General features: G+C 46.0%; 1 protein-coding gene across 1 annotated transcript in view; it reads right to left on the bottom strand.

Annotated features, from left to right (window-relative positions):
• Positions 1 to 667: 667 nt before the first annotated feature.
• The window catches only part of St3gal5 (ST3 beta-galactoside alpha-2,3-sialyltransferase 5), a 37,025-nt gene continuing 18,961 nt past the window's right edge, over positions 668 to 18,731 (bottom strand). The window contains exons 3-7 of the mRNA XM_005385412.2: positions 18,211 to 18,322; positions 7,488 to 7,831; positions 4,609 to 4,795; positions 3,226 to 3,384; positions 668 to 1,883 (exon numbers count right to left, since the gene is read on the bottom strand). Coding sequence (XP_005385469.1) covers positions 1,635 to 1,883; positions 3,226 to 3,384; positions 4,609 to 4,795; positions 7,488 to 7,831; positions 18,211 to 18,322 — 1,051 coding nt within the window. The 3' untranslated portion in view covers positions 668 to 1,634. The remainder of the gene's footprint in view (positions 1,884 to 3,225; positions 3,385 to 4,608; positions 4,796 to 7,487; positions 7,832 to 18,210; positions 18,323 to 18,731) is intronic.

The raw sequence follows: 18,731 nt of genomic DNA, 5'->3' as shown, positions 1-18,731 counted from the left end.
GCCAGGTTAGAAGGGACCCGAGTCCATAGGTACCAGTGAAGAGCAGCTATCATATAAAGGAAGTTTTCTGAGGAAGTTTCATCTGTTGTTATTCTTGTTAAAAACATTGGGGCTTTTCTAATAAACCCCCAAGGTCTGAGTGGTTTCAGCCTAGCCCAACCCGAACCACAGGGAAACTGTAGATCATCTTCCTGAGTCTCAATTTTCAAAATGAAGCCACGTAACTGGTGAGAATTTTTATACACTTAAACAAACCATCTCTTTTAGAGTAGAACCCATAATCCATGCAAGATTTTATGAAAATATATCAAAGAAATACTATTTGGCTCTACCAGCCCCTCTGAGCCGGCGGCTTACTATAGATGCCACAGCTGTTCACAGCCACAAGGACGGTGTCAGATGGGAATGGAGAGAGACATTAGCAGAGACTGGAGCAGGGTGGCAAAGTAGCGCAGACCTTCTGACAGCAGAGACCAGCCCATTAAGGGAAAGGAGCCAGGCCAAGCTGGTCCCTGGGCAGGGGACACTAATCCCACCATCTCCCCAGAAGGGCCTGCAGCTGTCTGGATCTAAGAAGCTTGCAGGGAGGGCTCCACTTAGCAACGGCATCCAAGGAGAATGTTTTAGGTAAGACTTAGAAACTTCTTAAAATAAACAAACACTCAAATTAACTAGACCACAGGGCTCCTCAAAGCTTTTATTGTTCCTTTTCTATTTTTTTCCTGCACCAGTACATTGCCTGGCACACACTGCCAGGTGGGCATTCAAAAATCTGGGATTCTTTTAAATGAGCAATTTACAACACTGGGAGGATTAGATTTCAGAAGTATGTTTCAGAAAATGTGATTATTCCGGGAAGGGGTTTATTCCCCTTGATTCTGGAAAGAGAGGTTTCGTCCTCATCTTTTAAGCCACCTCAGACAGATGGCAGAACATCTTAGATAACACTTGAATGCTTTGAAAGGGCAATTAAAAAATTCTCAAGAAATTCAAGGGCCTTCACAATTGCTGAAAAGACTGTGGCTTCTGCAGCCCAGAGCAGCTTCACAGTATTCAGGGGACACGCAGGGACCAAGGGGTCACCAGAATAGCTCCCCTGATTGCTTCTGCAAGTCCTCTGGCAGAGGGCGGGCTAACAGGCAGGGGCCTTGAACTTGTCCAGCTGGCCCCAGGCCTCCCACAGTGGCCAGTGGTTTGGTGACTGGAAACACTGCCTCCTTGGGTTCCACCAGACAGAGCAGCAAGGACCAATCAGGCGTTCAGTGACATCATCAAAAGACAGGGTGCGCCCCTCCCCCACTTCATCACCTGGTATTTGACGCACACACTGCGTGGACAGAGCGCTCACCAACTCAATTACTTTCTTAAAATAAACATCATTTCATACAATTCTCTTGGAAAAGTCTTTCCAACTCCATTCTTAAATGTAACTTATAAAATGTTGTGCAAAAAACAACTACTGTCGTCAAATAAATAGAAAAATGTGGGAAGAGCTAAACTTTGTCTTTGTTCTCTTTAAATTAAAAGTTAAAAACACCAGCTGCACTTCCAAGTATTCGCAGGATGAAATGCATCCAAAAGACAATTCAGACCAGTGCTCGGTCCCCACTGCATTTCCGAGAGGTCTGCCCTGCTCAGAATTCACAGTGGACGCCCCCGCTGAGGTCTGTCACCACGCCCTCTTTGACCAGCTTCTTGAGGAACTTGGTCTCCGTTGTCACATTGTGCATCGTCTGCCAGTTCATGGCAGCCATGCACAGATTGTCAAAGTAGTGCAAAGGCGTTCTGGGTTGACTGAGGTCGTATCCAAAACCTGCCAAGCTGACCTCATCACACAGATGTGTGGCTAACACCACAGCAATAATGCCGATCGTGGGGATGTTCTGAAAAAGAACAAACACCAATGTTAAAAAGAAAAAAAAAAAAACATTTTAACAGAATTTGCTGCTTTGCAGGTACTGGATATGTTATAAAAACTGCACTGGGGCCTCCAGTTTTATATATCATGTAATTTTACCTATCTGAATTTTAGAGCCTAACACTCTATGCAAGTTAGGAATCTCTAAATGTAGTTTAAGATGTGAATAATTTTAACAAACCCTGAAGAGGGTGTGTTCTTATGCCAAGCTTTTGCTTTTTTAGGTGTTCTTTCTAAAGCTTCTACCCACTGGCCCTAAACTTTTTTTTTTCTTTTTTTTTTTTAAGACACAGGTGAAGCTATGGTATTTAGACCAGGAAGCCACAGGTATGTAATAAAGGCATCATCACTCTGCCCCCTGGTGGCAGCACACGACAATTGCAAGTTAATAATCTAAAGTAACGGACAACCCAAAGCGTAAAGATTCTCATATAAGGCCACAAAATAAAATCATGTGGGGAACTTAAAAATTGGTGGTGCATGCTTTTAATCTGAGCATTTGGGAGGCTGAGGCAGGAGGACTGCTGCAAATTCAAGGCCAGTCTGGGCTACATAGTGAGACCCTGTTTTTTTTTTTTTTATTTTAAAGATAAAAGGAGGGAAACATTAACAGACATACAACATTTTACAACATATCACAAGCACAATACAGACAATACAGAGTTACAAACAAAGTGGTAGGGAATTAACAATGGTGGTTGTATTACATATTGATATCTTCAAAGTGGCTTCTCATGGAAACAGATATAGACATGCAGTACTGGTCAACCAAAGGCTCATTGACAGTGAGACCCTGTTTTTTAAAAAAATTTCTATTGTATAGATTGTAGTACAGACTAATTAAACAAGAATTTCTGATGTAGGACCTAGGCATCAACTGAAAAGCACGGTTCTAAAAGACTGACTTTATTTAGCATCATTTATAGAGTAACCATAACATCAATTTTTACCTCAGTAAACCACAGAATTAAATGTGAAGAGTTTTTCAGACCAACAAAGTGCCTATGAGTGTCCTGCAGTTAAATGGAGTCCTGGAGTATGAATACCTTAATTAACACCTTGGAGACGTAAGTGTCTATGTACTGACCATACCAAAGTGCAGAGGCGTGGGGGAGCAGCTAATTAAACCATGAGGAGCCCCGAAGCCAAGGTATAGAAGGGTACACACACGTGGGGTGTCTAACTGGGGACTGGGTTTCTCCACTGGAGGTGCTCTGGGTCTGCAGTCATGCCCCTGTGGATTCTGAACCCGATTCCCTTTGGAGATAAAGAGGAATACAGTTAACTTTGACTAGTGACAGAAATACCTTATCTCGGCCCCAGAATCTGGACTGAGGCTCGGAGTACTGAAGGATGTCAAAGGCAGTTTCTCTGATGATAACTGGGTTCAAAATCCTAAAGTGTTTCGGCTGTAGTGGGATTTTTTCCGCCACCTGCTTCCAGAAGAAGAGCCGGATCCAAAATGGCTAAGGAAAGCGAGCACGCAGTCATTAAGGAGAGTTAATAACGCTCTCCCATCAGCGGAGATCAGAGAGCATTCCCTGCTAGTTAGGCCAAGGTCATGGGTACAACCCCACGTAACCCTGTGCCCAGCATTCTGCAGCACAGTCATTAAGATCTCGGAAATTCGGCACCTCAGCTCAAAGAGGCAACTCTGAAAGATACAATTTACACTCACTCTTGTCCAGGTGGCACCGGACAAGGACAGAAATTATAGGGCCAGGTCTTGTTTGTTTGTGGAAGAAATGTCTCAGGAAGATTTTTTAGGGTCTACAGCTTTCATGTTGCTAAACACACAGGTCCAACTTAAAGGTGTTAAGTACCGTGAGTGCCCTGCCAGATGGGCCCACCTTGCACCCTCTCTCCATTGACTTTATTTTCTCACCCGGTAAGGTTGCTAGGCAACTGGCTATAAATCACTCCCTATGCACTTCACTTTCCCACTACAATGTCTACTCAGTAGAAAACCCTGAAGATCATAACCTGTACAGAATCAAGCTCTGGAGATGTAAATTCTCCACCACACAGAGATTATGTGAAAAGTCCAGTATGTCCTAGGAGTTTCACAGGCAGCTAATTTGTGCACATGTCTACCAATGCACAATAGGCCTCCACAGCTGAGTGCTGAAATTTATTTCAATACATTGGGTGGACTTATAAAGTAATGTTAACTGATCCCCATAAAGACTAACAGAAGGAAGACGAGCAAAGGAGGCCATCGCCTCCATATTTGGCCCCCTGGGATGCTGTGGATTTAGTCCAACAGCGGAGCACTGACTAAAGCATTTTGGAGAAGGTCTTTGGGATTTTTAGGTATATTTTTCTGAATATCTTAAAAATGGCTTACATTTATCCAAGTAAATCTCATTTTTGGAACTAACCAAAAGCCATGCAAATCCAAGTCTGGAGGATAAGGTGATGGCCAACCTCAATAGTAGAAATTTTGGTCCCAAAGTTGGTATTCCCATTAAATAATGATCATCATTTTTACATGTAGCTCTAATGTTCTAAAACTAATTCACAGCAAGGAGTTCTGAGGGATTTCTAAAATGAGGGTGGCTATCATTGGAAAAAACAACACAAAAGCATGCCTCTCGTTGTGCATGTTTAAAAACAAAAGACTGTGAACATAACTAAAGACCCCTCACTTTTACCAAGACACACTTGATGGATGAATTTCTAGTGCTTACCAGGGTTTCACGTTTTAGCATTGCTTGAAGCCAAGTGAAATCAACGCTCTTAAAGAGAACAGTGACGAACAAGTCGTTGGCATAATATTCAGCATCAGACAGCGGCGCACCCTCTGGATAGGTCATCCTTATAGTAGTTTTATTTCCAACATGCTCGGAATATCCCTCAACTGGTGCACTGTTTAACCTAGTGAAATAAACAGGAGAAAGATGCACTGACAAAACAAGCCACCAACCCTCTCACCATACCACACAACATCCCATGTCACGTTCTCCCGTTTTTGAGGACCAGGAAGTGGGATGTGGCTGGGGTAGCTGGCTTTTCCCATCAATCTTGCTACCCGGCTCTGTCCTTTCCAGGTATTTGATGAATGTAGCCTCTGTCCACACGGAGAGCTCAGATCTAACTGCTGGATGGTGAGCAGTTCCCAGTCACCCTGGCATTTTAGGTCAATCCACACACTTTACCTCTTGGACATTCTCTGAGTGCCGGTGAAGTTTCCTTGAGAACTTGTCACTGTGCTCAGGTAACTAGTGGTTCTTGTTAGGATTTCAAAGAGGGAACCAGAAAGGAGCATCCTGAAACCAGAGCCGGGCAGGTACAAACTGCAGTTCTCTGAGGGGGTGCTGAGGAGGGGGCCGGGCCTCAGGTGTGGGGCTCGGTTTCAAGGCAAAACTTGAGGTGCTGCAGTGAAGGCTTTACCAGAGTGGTAGCTTTAAGGAAATCTTAAAGAGTTCCTTCAAAAACAGTGTCACTAGCCCAGTTATACTCTTGAAACTTCAAGAAAGCCCGTTTCTCCCTCGATGTTACCACACTGCGTATAGCCTTTCTTTTCTATGCACCTGGCCTGGACGCTGGTCCTTCGCCTCTGTCTATGACGCTGGCTAACGTGTGGGTGTCACTCAGTGGGCTAGATAAGAAAGCACGGTACACTCCAGGCACACCCCTCACCCTGAAAGGCAGCCGCCACAGGCTGTCACCCACTGACCCCGCGCTCCGGCTGTGGCCTAGGGCTCGCCCCTTCCGAAGGGCTGGTTCTCTCCTCAAGACACCTTGCACACCTGCCCCTCCTGCTGAGCCCTTAGCTGCTGCACCTTCTTCAGAAATGGCTGCAGGCGTAGTTGAGCCTCCCCCCACAATCCCGTCCCCTTCTGAGAGCTTTACACCTGGTAAAGCGTGCTGCCCCCAGGGGAACCCTAGCCAGGGGGAGCAGCCCCTTCTTCCACTTATCTTGCAGATGAGGAAACAGCGGCACAGGGCTCTCAGGAAATCTGTCCCATACCACAAAGGCAATACGTGAAGACATCATCACTTTTAGACTCAAAATGTTCAAAATGGATCTTGTCATCCTCCTGCTCAGAGGAGGCAGTCTGATCTTTCTGATCTTTAATAACCAGAGACATCTCTCTATTCTCCATTTCGACAGCAAATCCACTCATGCCGTAGGTCCCCAAGCTAGAGAGCCCGGGTCCGGCGACACCAGTTGTCAAACCGTCGAAGTCCTGTCATTTCCTTTCTCAATGTGCCGCTCAGTCTCAGTCATCAGCCACTGTCCCGTCCTCTGCGTGTTGCCCCAGGCCCACACACGTCACACCCCGATTCCAACGCCCCTCAGTAGGAGCCTCTGAGCTGACTCTTCCATCCTCAATCCACCTAGGTGCTGCTGCTGGACAAATCGGGTTAGGACCCAACTCTTATCCCTAAAATGGAGACAGGTTATCAAAAGCCTGAAAAAAATCCACCCACCTTCAAGATAAAGAGTATATTTTCTTTCTTTCTTTTCTTTTTTTTTTTTTTTAAGTTTTTTTTTTTTGAGACAGAGTCTCACTATGCAGTTCAGGCTGGCCTGGAACCTGGAGTGATCCTCCTGCCTCAGCCTCCCAAGTGCTGGAATTATAGGTGTGTGCCACCACACCAGGCCAAGAGTGTATTTTAAAGAATTTTTCCAGGGAAATAATCAGAGGTATACATATAAGTAAGAATATACAAAATATTTTCACAACAACAAAGAAAAATGAAAGCATTCCTAATGTCCTGCTGTGGAATCACTAATAACTTACAGTATTCTTATGTGAACAAATACAATGTCTAATGATTTCATAAACTATTTATAATATTAAGTTAAAAAAATACCTTACATACAAAAAATACCTTACAAAAACACAAATGCAATCAGAAGTATGGGTATAGAATAAAAGTGGAAAACCAGCAAATTAGCAGTGGTTGTGGTTATTTGTGCTGAATGATTTTTATTTTCTGCCTTACGTTTTTCTGATCTTTAATAACGGATATATTTATTTTACTTTTATAATTGGAAAAACTTTTCTTTTGCTAGTGCTAGGATGAGATGTCAGCCCTCACACATGCCAGGCAAATGCTCTGCCACAGAGCTACACTCTCAGCCTGAAAAACAATGTTTAAACAGCTAAATAAAAGAGAATCTAGGGTGACTGTCTACCGCCTGTCGCAGTAAGTCCCAGCTCCCCGTGGGCTTTCTGTCCCGGCCAGTCCTGCTTCTAAGGCCCACCAGGCTCCCCCTAAAGCCAGGTGCCCCCAGCATCTCCCCTCTCTGCGCCCCGCACCTGCCCCTGCCCAGCGGTCTTCCCCCTCTGCCGGCTCATCCCCCTCTACCCATCCTTCCAAGCCTCTAGGCCCAAAGCCTTTGCCAATGACTGCAGTCCACAGAACGCTCCTCAAGTTAGGCAGGGCCTGGAGTATTTGCTCACTTTGTGTTTTTGTTGGAACTTCTTAAATAGTGAGTCTCTTGCGGGCAGGGACCCCAAGCGCTTCTGCGGCCCCTTCCTGTCCCCGGAGCTGCACCAACCCACAGCCCCGGGCTGGACTCTGGAGGAGAAAGCCCGGTTTGAAAGCAAAGTACCTTATCACAGTGTCAAACTGGTTCAGGGCACGGCCCAGCTCCAGTCCATACAGAATTCCCCCGCTTCCGATCACCACACAGCGCCGACAGCGCTTGGCTTTCAAATGTTCAGGGAAGTCGTGCTCGGGCAGTATTTCCAGGAGGGACTGGACTTCACTGTAGAACGTGTGGAATCCAAAGGGAGGATCATACTTGTCCTCGGCCTCACTGGCTCCGGAGACCTTCTCCACAAAGGGCGCCAAGTCTGCGCTGTACCTGTGCTCAAATAGCCGCGCCATCGCCGTCTTCACAAATCTGGGCCGACATTCCTTTTGCAGGACTTGCTGAGCGTATCTCTGAGCTCTCTGGAATGGAATCACACTGATCTGAGTTTTAAAATCTCTCTGGAATTTTGTAGATGACACTTTGTCCTATGATGTCTGCGGTAGCTCCCGTGTTGACTGTTATCTTTAACACAGAACACTGGCCTTTCAGAGTTAATTTATGCTCAAGGACAGGAGGAAACAAAACAACCCGGGAGAATCGCAGGGCAAGAAGATAAATCCCACAAGGTTTTTTATTTCACTGCACAAACAAAGCTGCCAGGACTTCACCTTCTACTTCTGGCCTGACATTGTATGAAGAAATCTGGGTAAAAAAAATACTTCAAAGTGTTTTAGATTTCATGTTTCATAAATTTCTAACCCAAACTACATGACGTCTAAATACATTATGTCAAGTGAAATAAATCAGTCACAAAAAGACAAACAGTGCATGATTTCACTTATATGAGCTGCCTATAGCACGTCAAACTCATAAAAACACAGACCAGAGCGCTGGTTCCCAGGGACTAAGGACTAAGAGTGGGAGGGAGTTTTATGGGTACAGAGTTTTGATTTTAAGGTTTTTTAAAAGTTCTGGAGATTTGTTTCACAACAACGGGAATACACTTCATACTGAACGGCACGTGTCAATATGATTAAGATGGTAAATTTTATCTTATGTCTATTTTTTACTACAATTTTTTTTTAAAAAGGGCTTCGTATTTCAGGTTCCTACCCAGCAGGTCAGGAAATGGGCAAACTTATTAGTTAAGAGTAAGGAGCTTCAGTCTGAAAGGCGAGTTACCTTCAGTTCTATCAGGGGGCAACGCCCCATGAACAGAGATGTTGCCTGGTTTCAAATGCATGTTCCCAGCGGGTCAGTGGTTTGTGTCAGCAAGGCCAGCTGCTGAACGTCAGGCTGAGCGCACGGAACTCAGAACAGGCTGCAAACGCCTGTCTGCCCACCCACCTCCCTCCCTCTGGGCTCCGGCGGGGGATGCCGACTCCCAGCTGCTCAGCAGGCCATGTTCTCCAAGCTCCAAGCTTCCTGTCTGCCTCCACATCCAGCAGCCCTGGTCCTGCCTCACGCACACCTCCTCTCACTGGGTGACCTCACCTGCACTTGCGCATGCGCTGAGCATGTGTATGTGTGGTGTGAAGTCCTGTATGTCCCAGGCTACTTATTGTTAGGGATTTATCAGGTGTTTTGAACTCCATCAGTAACATCTGATGAGGACTCTCACTGTTACAGAGTTTTAGATGTTGCACAAACTATGTTTTTTTTTTTTGTACTGGGAATTGAACTCAGGACCTGACGCTTGCCAGGCAGGCACTGTGCCACTGAGCTATATCCCTGGCCCCTAACTATGTTTTTTCTCCCCACCTTGTCTTTATTTTTTTCCTGTACTGGGGGTTGAACCTAGGGCCTCCGCATTGAGCTACATCACAGCCTTTTAAATACTTAATTATTTTTGAGACGGGGTTTCACTAAGTCATAAATTGCCGGGGCCTCCAGACTGCCACCGTGACCAGTCGGTCTCATTATGTGTATTGTCTGATTCTTTCTAGGAATACATCTATCTTCTTGCAGCAGAAATAGTTAACAAACGTAGCTTCAGAAAAGTATTAGTGCCTGCGAAGAGCACATTGTCTGCATCTGAGGACTGGGCCCCAGCTCTGCAAGGGGAACCCATATTCTTGGAGTCGCAGAGATATGCTGCAGACCTGTGCTACTCACTGTCTCAGCTCCCCTGCGGACCCCTGGGGCATCTCGCAGGATGGTCACCAGCATCTTCACTCTGTGGGTCCCAGGTGGCCTCACAGCAAAGACCTGGGCTGACATTCACCAACCTGGCAACTGTCTCTCCAGGCCCTGAAACAACAGCTCTTTCCCACAGGAGGCCACTACCGAGCGCTGTTTGCACGCGGACTGGCATCGTGGTGAGGAATCAGTCAGAGACCCCAGCAAGGACACCGCCATGACTGCGCCCAGGGGAAGGCTCAGCCAAGCAGGTTACGGATGCGCCACACCGGCGGACGCCAAAGGAACAGAGGCCTGGGAAATGGAAGGGCCATCCTGACTACACGTATTCATCTCCAGACTCCAGGCCTGGGGGTCACGGACAGCAATTTTTAGAGATCAAAGAGCCTACTTCTTTCCTCTAGAATGGCATCCCAAGTGCTTGGTTCTACAGCTCTCCTCAGAAGGAAAGGAATGTGTGAAAAATGCCACATGAGACCCAGGAAAGCGGCCCCGTGGACTCCTGACTGGAAAGAGGTCAGGAGCGAGCCGGAAATGTGTGCACAGCTCCAGGACGGCCAGATCTTCCCTTTAGAAGTTGCATTTGGAAAGGAGTGAAATTTCATTCCACTTCTGTCCTGGCAAAGAGCTGGATTTCAGGCTTCAAATTTAATTTTCTAGACTGTGAGCAGGACACAAGGCTCTGAAGTCATCCTCCGGCTGTAACCCCTCTGGTGCCTGATTCACAGCTGAGGCCGGAACTGAAACCTGACGAACGGAGCTGTAAATGCCACCGGAAATGTCTAATGTCTTTTCTCCTCTTGCCTGAGCTCGCTTCAAGAGCTGTGACAAGCTGTGAGGAAGTCTCCCGGACACTTTCTTCTAACTGGAATCTTCCTCAGCCCCCCTGCTCTCTTCACGGCTCCCCCTGGGAGGCGAAGCTCCCCAGGAAGGAAAACCCGCTAGCCCCGTTAAAAGCAGACAGAATTTAAATAACAAAGCCATGGACCACATGCGAGTCAGCAGCTGCCTGGGGCTGGGGTCAAGTTGAAGCCTGACCACAAAGGGGCTCAAGGGAACAAACTTTGCTGATGAAAGGTCCCCGAGCTGTGCTGAGGCTCAGGCCATGGTGGTGTGACCCTGGGGTAGGGACAGGAAGCAGTGTTATGTCCCCTTTCTGCCCACGTGGCTCCACGCTGGGAGCTAAAGCAGCTGACGGAGGACTGACCGGGATATGCCAGCGCGGGGCCCGGATGGTATCACTCGGGTGCCCTAGGATGCAGGAACCGGTGAGGTTCTTGCAGGACACACCATTTGTCTCAAATTCAGGAATGCAAAGAAAGTTTTCTTAAAAGTCTTCTAGGCTGAGCCTGCAGGCTGCCCACAATTAAGGAATAAATAGACGTCTGGCAGTTCCAATTGTCAATGGTGTGGCGATTTGCCATGGAAAACCACAACGTGAAAATTCACTGATGGGAACTGAGAAAGCCTAAGTCATTTTCCTCAGCAAAATCTCTCCTTTCATTTTCACTCTATAATTTTAAGAATCATCCTTCTCAAAAACACAGGTGAGCGGCATAATTCTTTTTAGTAAGAGACCATGTTCTATTATATTTATCTATTTGTTTTTAAATTCGGGACATGGGCTGGGAAGGTAGCTCAGTGGCAGAGCACTGCCTGGTGTACGTGAGGCCGTAGGTCCAATCCCTGGCACCGCAAAGTAAATAAAAATATAACGAATTCAGGAGAGGGCGGGGCACTTACATGCAAGGAGGCTTTGGGTCTGGAGGTAACCAAATATGGGAAGGAGCCCAGCTCTGCTGCAGCGCCTGTGATCTGGGGGCTTTGGTTACCTTCTGAAGTTTTATTTTCACTTTCACTTCTACAAACATGGATACCGGTCCCTTCCTCCTGGGTTTGCCCCGATGTCCGAAGCATTTTGCCCAGTGCTTGGCACAGGTGAGGATTAAGTTCTTCACAGAGTTAATTTACATTTAAGTTACTCATCGCTTTAACCCAGTTAAAAGCAGACAAAATTTAAATGACAAAGCCATGGAAAGAATTTTACAGTAAAAGGATCCTCAGCCAGTGGGAGTCAGCAGTCGCCTGGGGCTGAGGTCAAGTTGAGGCCTGACCACAACAGGGACAAACCAGGGTGACTGGAAGGTCCCCAGACTGCTGAGGCTGAGGCGTTGGTGGCGTGACCCTCTGTGGTGACTAACCCTCACATGCTTCAGAGGAGTAAATGCTGTGGTATGACGGATGTTATCACCCTTAACTGTTAAGAAAATGTCATCAGAGGTAAAATGATACCAGACGCTGGACAGCTCTGAAACTATTTAGAGCATCTTGGGTAAAGCACTGTCCCTGGGCAAGGGTCATCACCTCTCACCTCTGGGAAATTCTAGGGTGGTCTGGGGAACAGAGGCGATGGCACCAAGGAAAGAAAAGCCTGGTGGGGGTGCTGGAGCCCCACTTCCTGACTGGCTCAGCCGGGCGCACCTCACTTGCTGCACACACAGGAGGCAAGGTCTGTGGAGTCCAAGAGAAAGCTATGAAGGAGAAGCCAAGGGAACTGGGCCATAGCTAACTATGCTGCACAGACCGCTGTCCCATAGTGATCTGCGGTCTTTGTATCTCTGAGAGGGCGAGGTGCAGACTGCTGCCGCCACTGAGCCCAAACCTACAGGTGTCCCTGCAAAGACTATGGTTGGTCTTATAACAACTGGCACTTTAAGGGACCTCTATTTGTTTGTTTGTTTCTTTGTTTCTTGAGACAGGGTCTTGCTGTATAGTTCAGGCTGCCCCTGAACTAACTATATAGCCCAGGCTGGCCTCAAACTTGCGGCAATCCTCCTGCCTCAGTCTCCCAAGTGCTGGGATTACAGGTGTGTGCCACCACGTCAGGTTTAAGGGACCTTTTTAAACAGAAAACACAAAACTCCACAACGATCACAGCTGCTCTTCTTCTGTGCTATGAACACAGGCTGGCCCACTGCAACTGGACATCGCTAGGGTCCTACAGGGCTGGCAGGGGCCACTCGCACTGCAAGATGCTGAATGTAACCAGTGAAGCTAACAGGGCCCCACCCTCCCGGCATGGAGACCTTCTGCCAGTATCCATGCAGGATCATTCAAATGGGCCCATGTGCTGCTGGTGGTGAAGACCAGATTGCTGCTGGCAGCCAGGAGCTAGGGTTTTCTTTGTAGGGAGCTTGTACTGAACTCCATCTCTCAGGGCCACACCAACAAAGTCCTCCACCCTGGGGAAGTGAGGGACAGTTTCTGTTTCTGAATTAGTACTGTACAAGCAGATGTCTAAATGAAAGGGCTTTTTAGTGTGGCTTCTAAGGTCTTCCTTCCATAATCCAGCCTGGTCTGTCAGTCATATCCTGCTGTGTCCCCTGCTCTAAATAGCACTAGGTAACTCTTTCTTTTTTAAAAAAAATTTTTGGTGCTGGAAATAGAACCCAGGGAGTGCTGGGTTATATTCCCAACCCTTTTTATTTGCTTCTGAGACAAGATCTTGCTAAGTTCCCTAGGCTGGGCTCAAATTTGCAGTCTGCCTGCCTCAGCCTCCTAAATAGCTAAGGTTATAGGCATGTGCCAGTGTGCTTGGCAATGATAAGTAGCTCTTGCCATTTCTATCATCTCGCACACATCAGAAAGAAGTAAAATATTCCGTCAAGACTCTCTGAAAAGTGGAGCATTTTGACAGGGTAAAGAATGTCAAAAAGTAGTTGTGCATCATAGCTTGTGCCTGTAATCCCAGCACTCAGGGAGGCTGACGCAGGAGACTTGCAAGACTCTGTCTCAAAATTTTAAAAAAATTTAAAAAGAACTGGAGATATAGTTCAGTGGTAAAGCACCCCTGGATTCAGTCCTGTAGGAGGAAAAAAGTTAAAAAGCTACTTAACATGTTTGAAATTCATTGAATAAAAGACACTTCTAGTGCCACCATGGAGGCTTTCACGAACTAGACTTACAGAATTGCTTCCCTGTTCTTTCTTCTTTCCTCAAAAAGTTGCAGGAAATTTTCTCCCTTATTCCTTATGTATTATTTGACTCTTTAGTGCTATTTTTTAATTGGAGGAAGTAAACCTTTCATAAATCCTTCAGGGCTGGGTTGGTTTATGTGGTGGACCAAGGATCTCCCTTCTCCAGGCAGGAAACGGGACATGGGAGGCTGACCCTGCCCTCCGGACATTCTTAGCCCTCTAGTCAGTGATTGGTCAGGAGTTCTCCCTGAAGCCAATCAAAACAGGGCACTGGCACCTGTGAAGGGCTGTTATTGGTCCAGCTGTGAACTTAGCTAACTGGCCCGATCAGACTAAAATGAAGGACTTACATCCTATCCTTTGGGAAGAAGAAGAAGGGGAAGCCTTACTTCAGCTGTTTAGAGTTTAGAGTTGGACAGAAGTATCAGTCCTACACCTCAAGAGGATACATGAATTACTGAATATACTCAAAGAGTCTGCTGTTAACTGTGGATAGTTCAAAGACAATGAGAGATTACACTGTGGTTAAAGCTGATACCTTCCTTCCTCTCTGGAACTTAATATTCAGAAGTTGTAAATGTAAAACTTTAGCACACAACTCCTCTCTCCCAAGATCCTGCCAGGAAGATGGGTGGAGAAGAAAAACAGTTAAAATATGACAAAAGTTAGAATTAAATTTGAAGAGTTTTCTAGAATCCAGACCAGGATATGAGCAGGGAAGGCATCTTAGAAGAAGTAAGTCCTGAGCTGGATTTGATTTAAAAGGTGTGTAACAGAGGCAAGGGGCAGGAAGTGGTTCCAGGCAGAGAATAATACAGCAATTCAAAGAAAGTCTTTTTAACAAAAGGTGCTGGGACAACTGGAGAACCATATACAAAGGGATGAAACCAAATCCCAACCTCACACCATAAATAAAAATTAACACAAAATGGATCAAAGACATAAATGTATGAGATGAAACTGTAAGAACCTTAGAGGAAAATAGGTTAGACAATGATTTCTTAGCTATAACACTAAAAACATAAATGACAAAAGAAAAAAATAGGTTGGATTTCATCAAAATTACACTCTTGTGCTGAAAAGATCCCATTAAGAAAGTGAAAAAATAATCCAGAGAATAGTGAAATTATTTGCAAATCATATACCTGATACATGGGACTACTACCCAGAACACATAAAAAATGTTTACAAGTCAGTAATACAAAGAGAAATAATTCAAGTGAAAATGGCCAAAGGACTGGGAATAAACATTTCTCCAGAAAAGATGCACAAATGGTCAATGAGCACAGAAACAAATGCTCAACATCATTAGCTCTCCAAACCAAAACCCAAGGAGCTACCACTTTGTACTTCCTAGGATGGTTATAGTAAGTGTTGACGAGACATTGAAATATTTGCTTGCAGGAACATAAAACCATATTTAACTATTTTAGAAAACACATTAGAATTTTCTTAAAAAGTGAAACATAGAATTACTTATGACCTAGCAATTATACTCATTGGTCTACACCTAAAAAACTGAAAATAGGTACTCAAACAAAAACTTATACACATGTTCAAAGCAGTATTTTTCCAAATGACCCAGAGCGGAAATAACCCCAAAGTCCATCAATGATGAAGGGGTACCTAAAATGTGGTCCATTCACACAATGGAATATTGTCTAGAAATAGAAAGGAATTAAGTACCAATATATGCTACAACGTGAGAGCATTATGCTAAGTCAAACAAGCCAGTGACAAAAAGACCACATAATGTATGATTGCTTTTATATGAAGTATCTAGAATAGGCAAATCCATAGAAAGCGAAGAGATTAGTGGCTGCCTAGGACGTGCTGGGGCTGGGGTGTGATTTGAATAGGACTCGACTGCTGACGGAAATGGATTTCCTTTTTGGAGTGATGAAAATTTTCTAAACTTAGCTCAAGGTGTTGGTTGCACAGCTCTCTAAATAAACTAACATGACCACACCATATGCTTTGAATAGTGAGTTTACGACGTGTGAATTCTGCATCAATAGACAGGCAGTGCCGGCACAATGCAGGTGGCAAAAGGAGGCAGGCGAGAAGGGTAGGAGCCAAGACACAGAGTCTTGTGGGCCAGACAAGGAGCCCAGGTGTGCGCTTGGAGTTAACGGGAAGAAAGCAGAGTTTTAAGGAGGGAAGCAACACAGCAGGTTGGGGTTTAGACATGCCGTGATGGCTGCGGCGTGCCTGACGCGGGAGGGCCGGGAAGGAGCTGCGGAACAGGGCCATGGGGGGAGCAGAGGATTCATGAGCACAGCCTTGGCTCACGAGTCCTCTTCTAGGAAACACAAGCACCACATACTCTTACAAACACAGTCCTTGCTCTCAAGTAACTCACAATTTAGGCCAAGTGAAGAGATGCTCACATGCATTATGACACCAGAGGGAGGCTGGCGAGCGACAGAGAAGCTGCAAAGCACAGACCATCAAGCCTCTCTCCCTTGAGCTTGGCTGCTATTCCAATATGCATCTCTGCCATTAAAGCCACCTGGTCAGGTCCCAGGTCCCACCCTTCCACAAACCGGGTATCCAGATCGTTAGCTTTTTTTTTGAGACAGAATCTTGTTATGTAGTTCAGGCTGGCCTTGAAATCACTACATAGCCCAGGCTGACCTCAAATTACTCCTGCCTCGGCCTCCCAAGTGCTAGGATTGCAGGCGTGTACCCTATGCCTGGCTAGCTTGTTAACACTGGTCACCATGTGCCCTGGACCAAGTCTTCTCTCCTTTAGGCCAAAGAAATGTTTCCACCCCTTCAGTGGGTACTCAGGGATGTGGTCTTGAGTCTCTTCTCTGGTCTTTCTCAGATGTCACCAGGATTCTTTCAGAGAACCTTCAAGAGCAGTGGCCACAAGAACCAGAGCCTCTGCCTGACCACGGCTGGGACCAGTGCGTCTACTAAGGTAGCTTACAGGAAAAGATGACTGTGGGCAGCCAGTCTCTAAAACTGCCATGTGAATTTCCTCTAGGAAGGGCATTGAGGAAACATTTCCATACTGTGCTTGTGAAACCGGGTGCTCAGCTCTTGCACCAGCGAGCCCCACCTCTCGTACCCGTTAACGCGGACTCCAGAGCAGTTCATTTGTGGTCGGTCAGATGGTCAGCAGTACGCTCAATAGATGTGCAGGAAAGTAAGCCCCACGGAGAAAGCAGAAAAGTGCAGCAAGGACACAAAGGGAAGAACTCATAGCACATCTGCAAGTCAGACCAAATGCCACTATTTTCGGTCTTTCCCAGGAGACAAAAACAAAACAAAAACCAAAGACAGGATGACTAAAAGCATGATTCAGGACAGCGGTGAAGGGTTTTGGAATTGAACGGGTTTGAAGGAGGCCTCCGCCCAGGCAGACTGGAAGAAGAGGGAAACACAAGCAAAGCACAATGTGCTAATGGAGAGAAACGAGACAAGGAAGCGAACATCTGTGGACCGAAGCAGAGAGCAAGAGGAAGCCCCTGCCATCAGCAGGAGCCCTGTGCAGGAGCCCTGACTAAGCTCTTCATGGACGCGTTTATACCTCTCTGTCCCACAAAAAGGTTGAGGCATTTAAAGCAGAAACAAATGGGACCGAGACAAGGAGCTCCGTGTACATGATCTCCTCCAGCTCTGAGGAATGCCCTGTTACACAGACGTGGTTGTCTGCATCTCACAGCGGAGAGAACTGGGTCTCCAAGCAGCTTCGCCACTGTGTACGGTTTCACGGCTGAGCCATTTCGGCTCTCGCCTCTCTGCCTCACACCGCCTTCTCGCTTCTCCAAGCAGAGGGCTCAGGAGCTCGGCCTCTGAAGCCACACCACGGACCGTGACTCCAGTCCTGACCCCACTACTTCAGCTCCTTCCTCCCCGGGTCCTCAGGGGCCCCAGCGGTGAGGTGCAGATGACTACACACCTCTAACCCGAGGATGACCAAGAGAGTTAAACGACTTAACATCACTAAAGTGCTTCTAAGACAGTCCCTGGCACACAGCAAGCACTAAAGCAGGTGAACTAACAAAGTTAATTAAACTAGGAGCGGACTTGAGCAAGTAGCTCAACTTTCCAGGCCACTGTCTATACGACAGAGATGACACTGGGATGTCCCCAGTCACAATGATGATGATTAAGAGAGCTTAATCATCACGTACAGCATCTACACATGGCAATTACCGTCCTTAACACACTACCTTATTTAAAATCATCTCTTCTTTCACCCTGAGCTGAATGTTGTTGAAAGAACAGTCATCAGTGAAATTTGCATTTCATATGCCAATCAATTTAGAAAAATGAATGTCAACCGAAAGAAAAATCTTGAAAATATAATGTGAAATCATTCAAACTAAAAACACAACCCAGCAAGGACAAGTGCTACAAAGAGACTTTCTCCATTGCCTGAGAACAGGCCAAGCAGCATCCAGGCAAGTGAACTCCAGGCAGGTGCCCAGTGCAGACCGGGTGGAGGCAGTGGGAAACGGGCCGGCAGGGCTGCAGGGAGATGAGCCGGTTGGTTGTGCTCTGGGGAAAAGGATGCCTTTGGTTTTGGAGTGCTGAGAGTAAGTATGGTATTTTCCCTTCCGTTTCAAACTTCCATTCACGTATCTTTGTCACACATTAGAGACGATATCACAGCCTACGTCTGTGCTTGGTAATCTTTTAACTTAAACCACATCAATGGAACAGCTAACCTTTATGCGGTCAGGGTCCACATAGTGCTTTTTTTTCATGTCACATTCTTCAGAGGTGTAATTTAACTTGAGGATATAAAGGATCCACACTCCAAGCACAAGCAATGCACATCTGGAAAAAATATCAATCAGGTATAATAATGCAGTCATGTGATAACAGGAGAAAAAAATGTGAGATAAGTGGAAAAAGAATCCAGACAGAGCTTGCCTGCCACGTGGCACAAAAGTACAATCAGTAAGGTCACCTCAGCGTAAAAAGAAGATGCCAATTCCTACAGATTCTCTGGCAACTCTTCTTCAGAAAGGTACCACAGTGAAATCTAAAGCACAGTGCAGATTACTGAGCTGAGAAACAAATCATAGATCTGAGCTACAGAATGTCAGTTTTTTTGCTTCTTTAGGAATTTTTTTGCTTTCTTTACCATTCCTTATTAAAACAAGAAAAAAGCTACTTACGGTATTTCTAAAGAATTCTACCTGGAAATGAGACTGACTGAAATGAGACAGCACTACCCGAAGAC

Source organism: Chinchilla lanigera, unplaced genomic scaffold (genome assembly GCF_000276665.1).
Source record: "Chinchilla lanigera isolate Chin_1 unplaced genomic scaffold, ChiLan1.0 scaffold00023, whole genome shotgun sequence".
NCBI lineage: Eukaryota > Metazoa > Chordata > Mammalia > Rodentia > Chinchillidae > Chinchilla > Chinchilla lanigera.
This window is presented reverse-complemented; position numbering and strand designations above follow the sequence as displayed.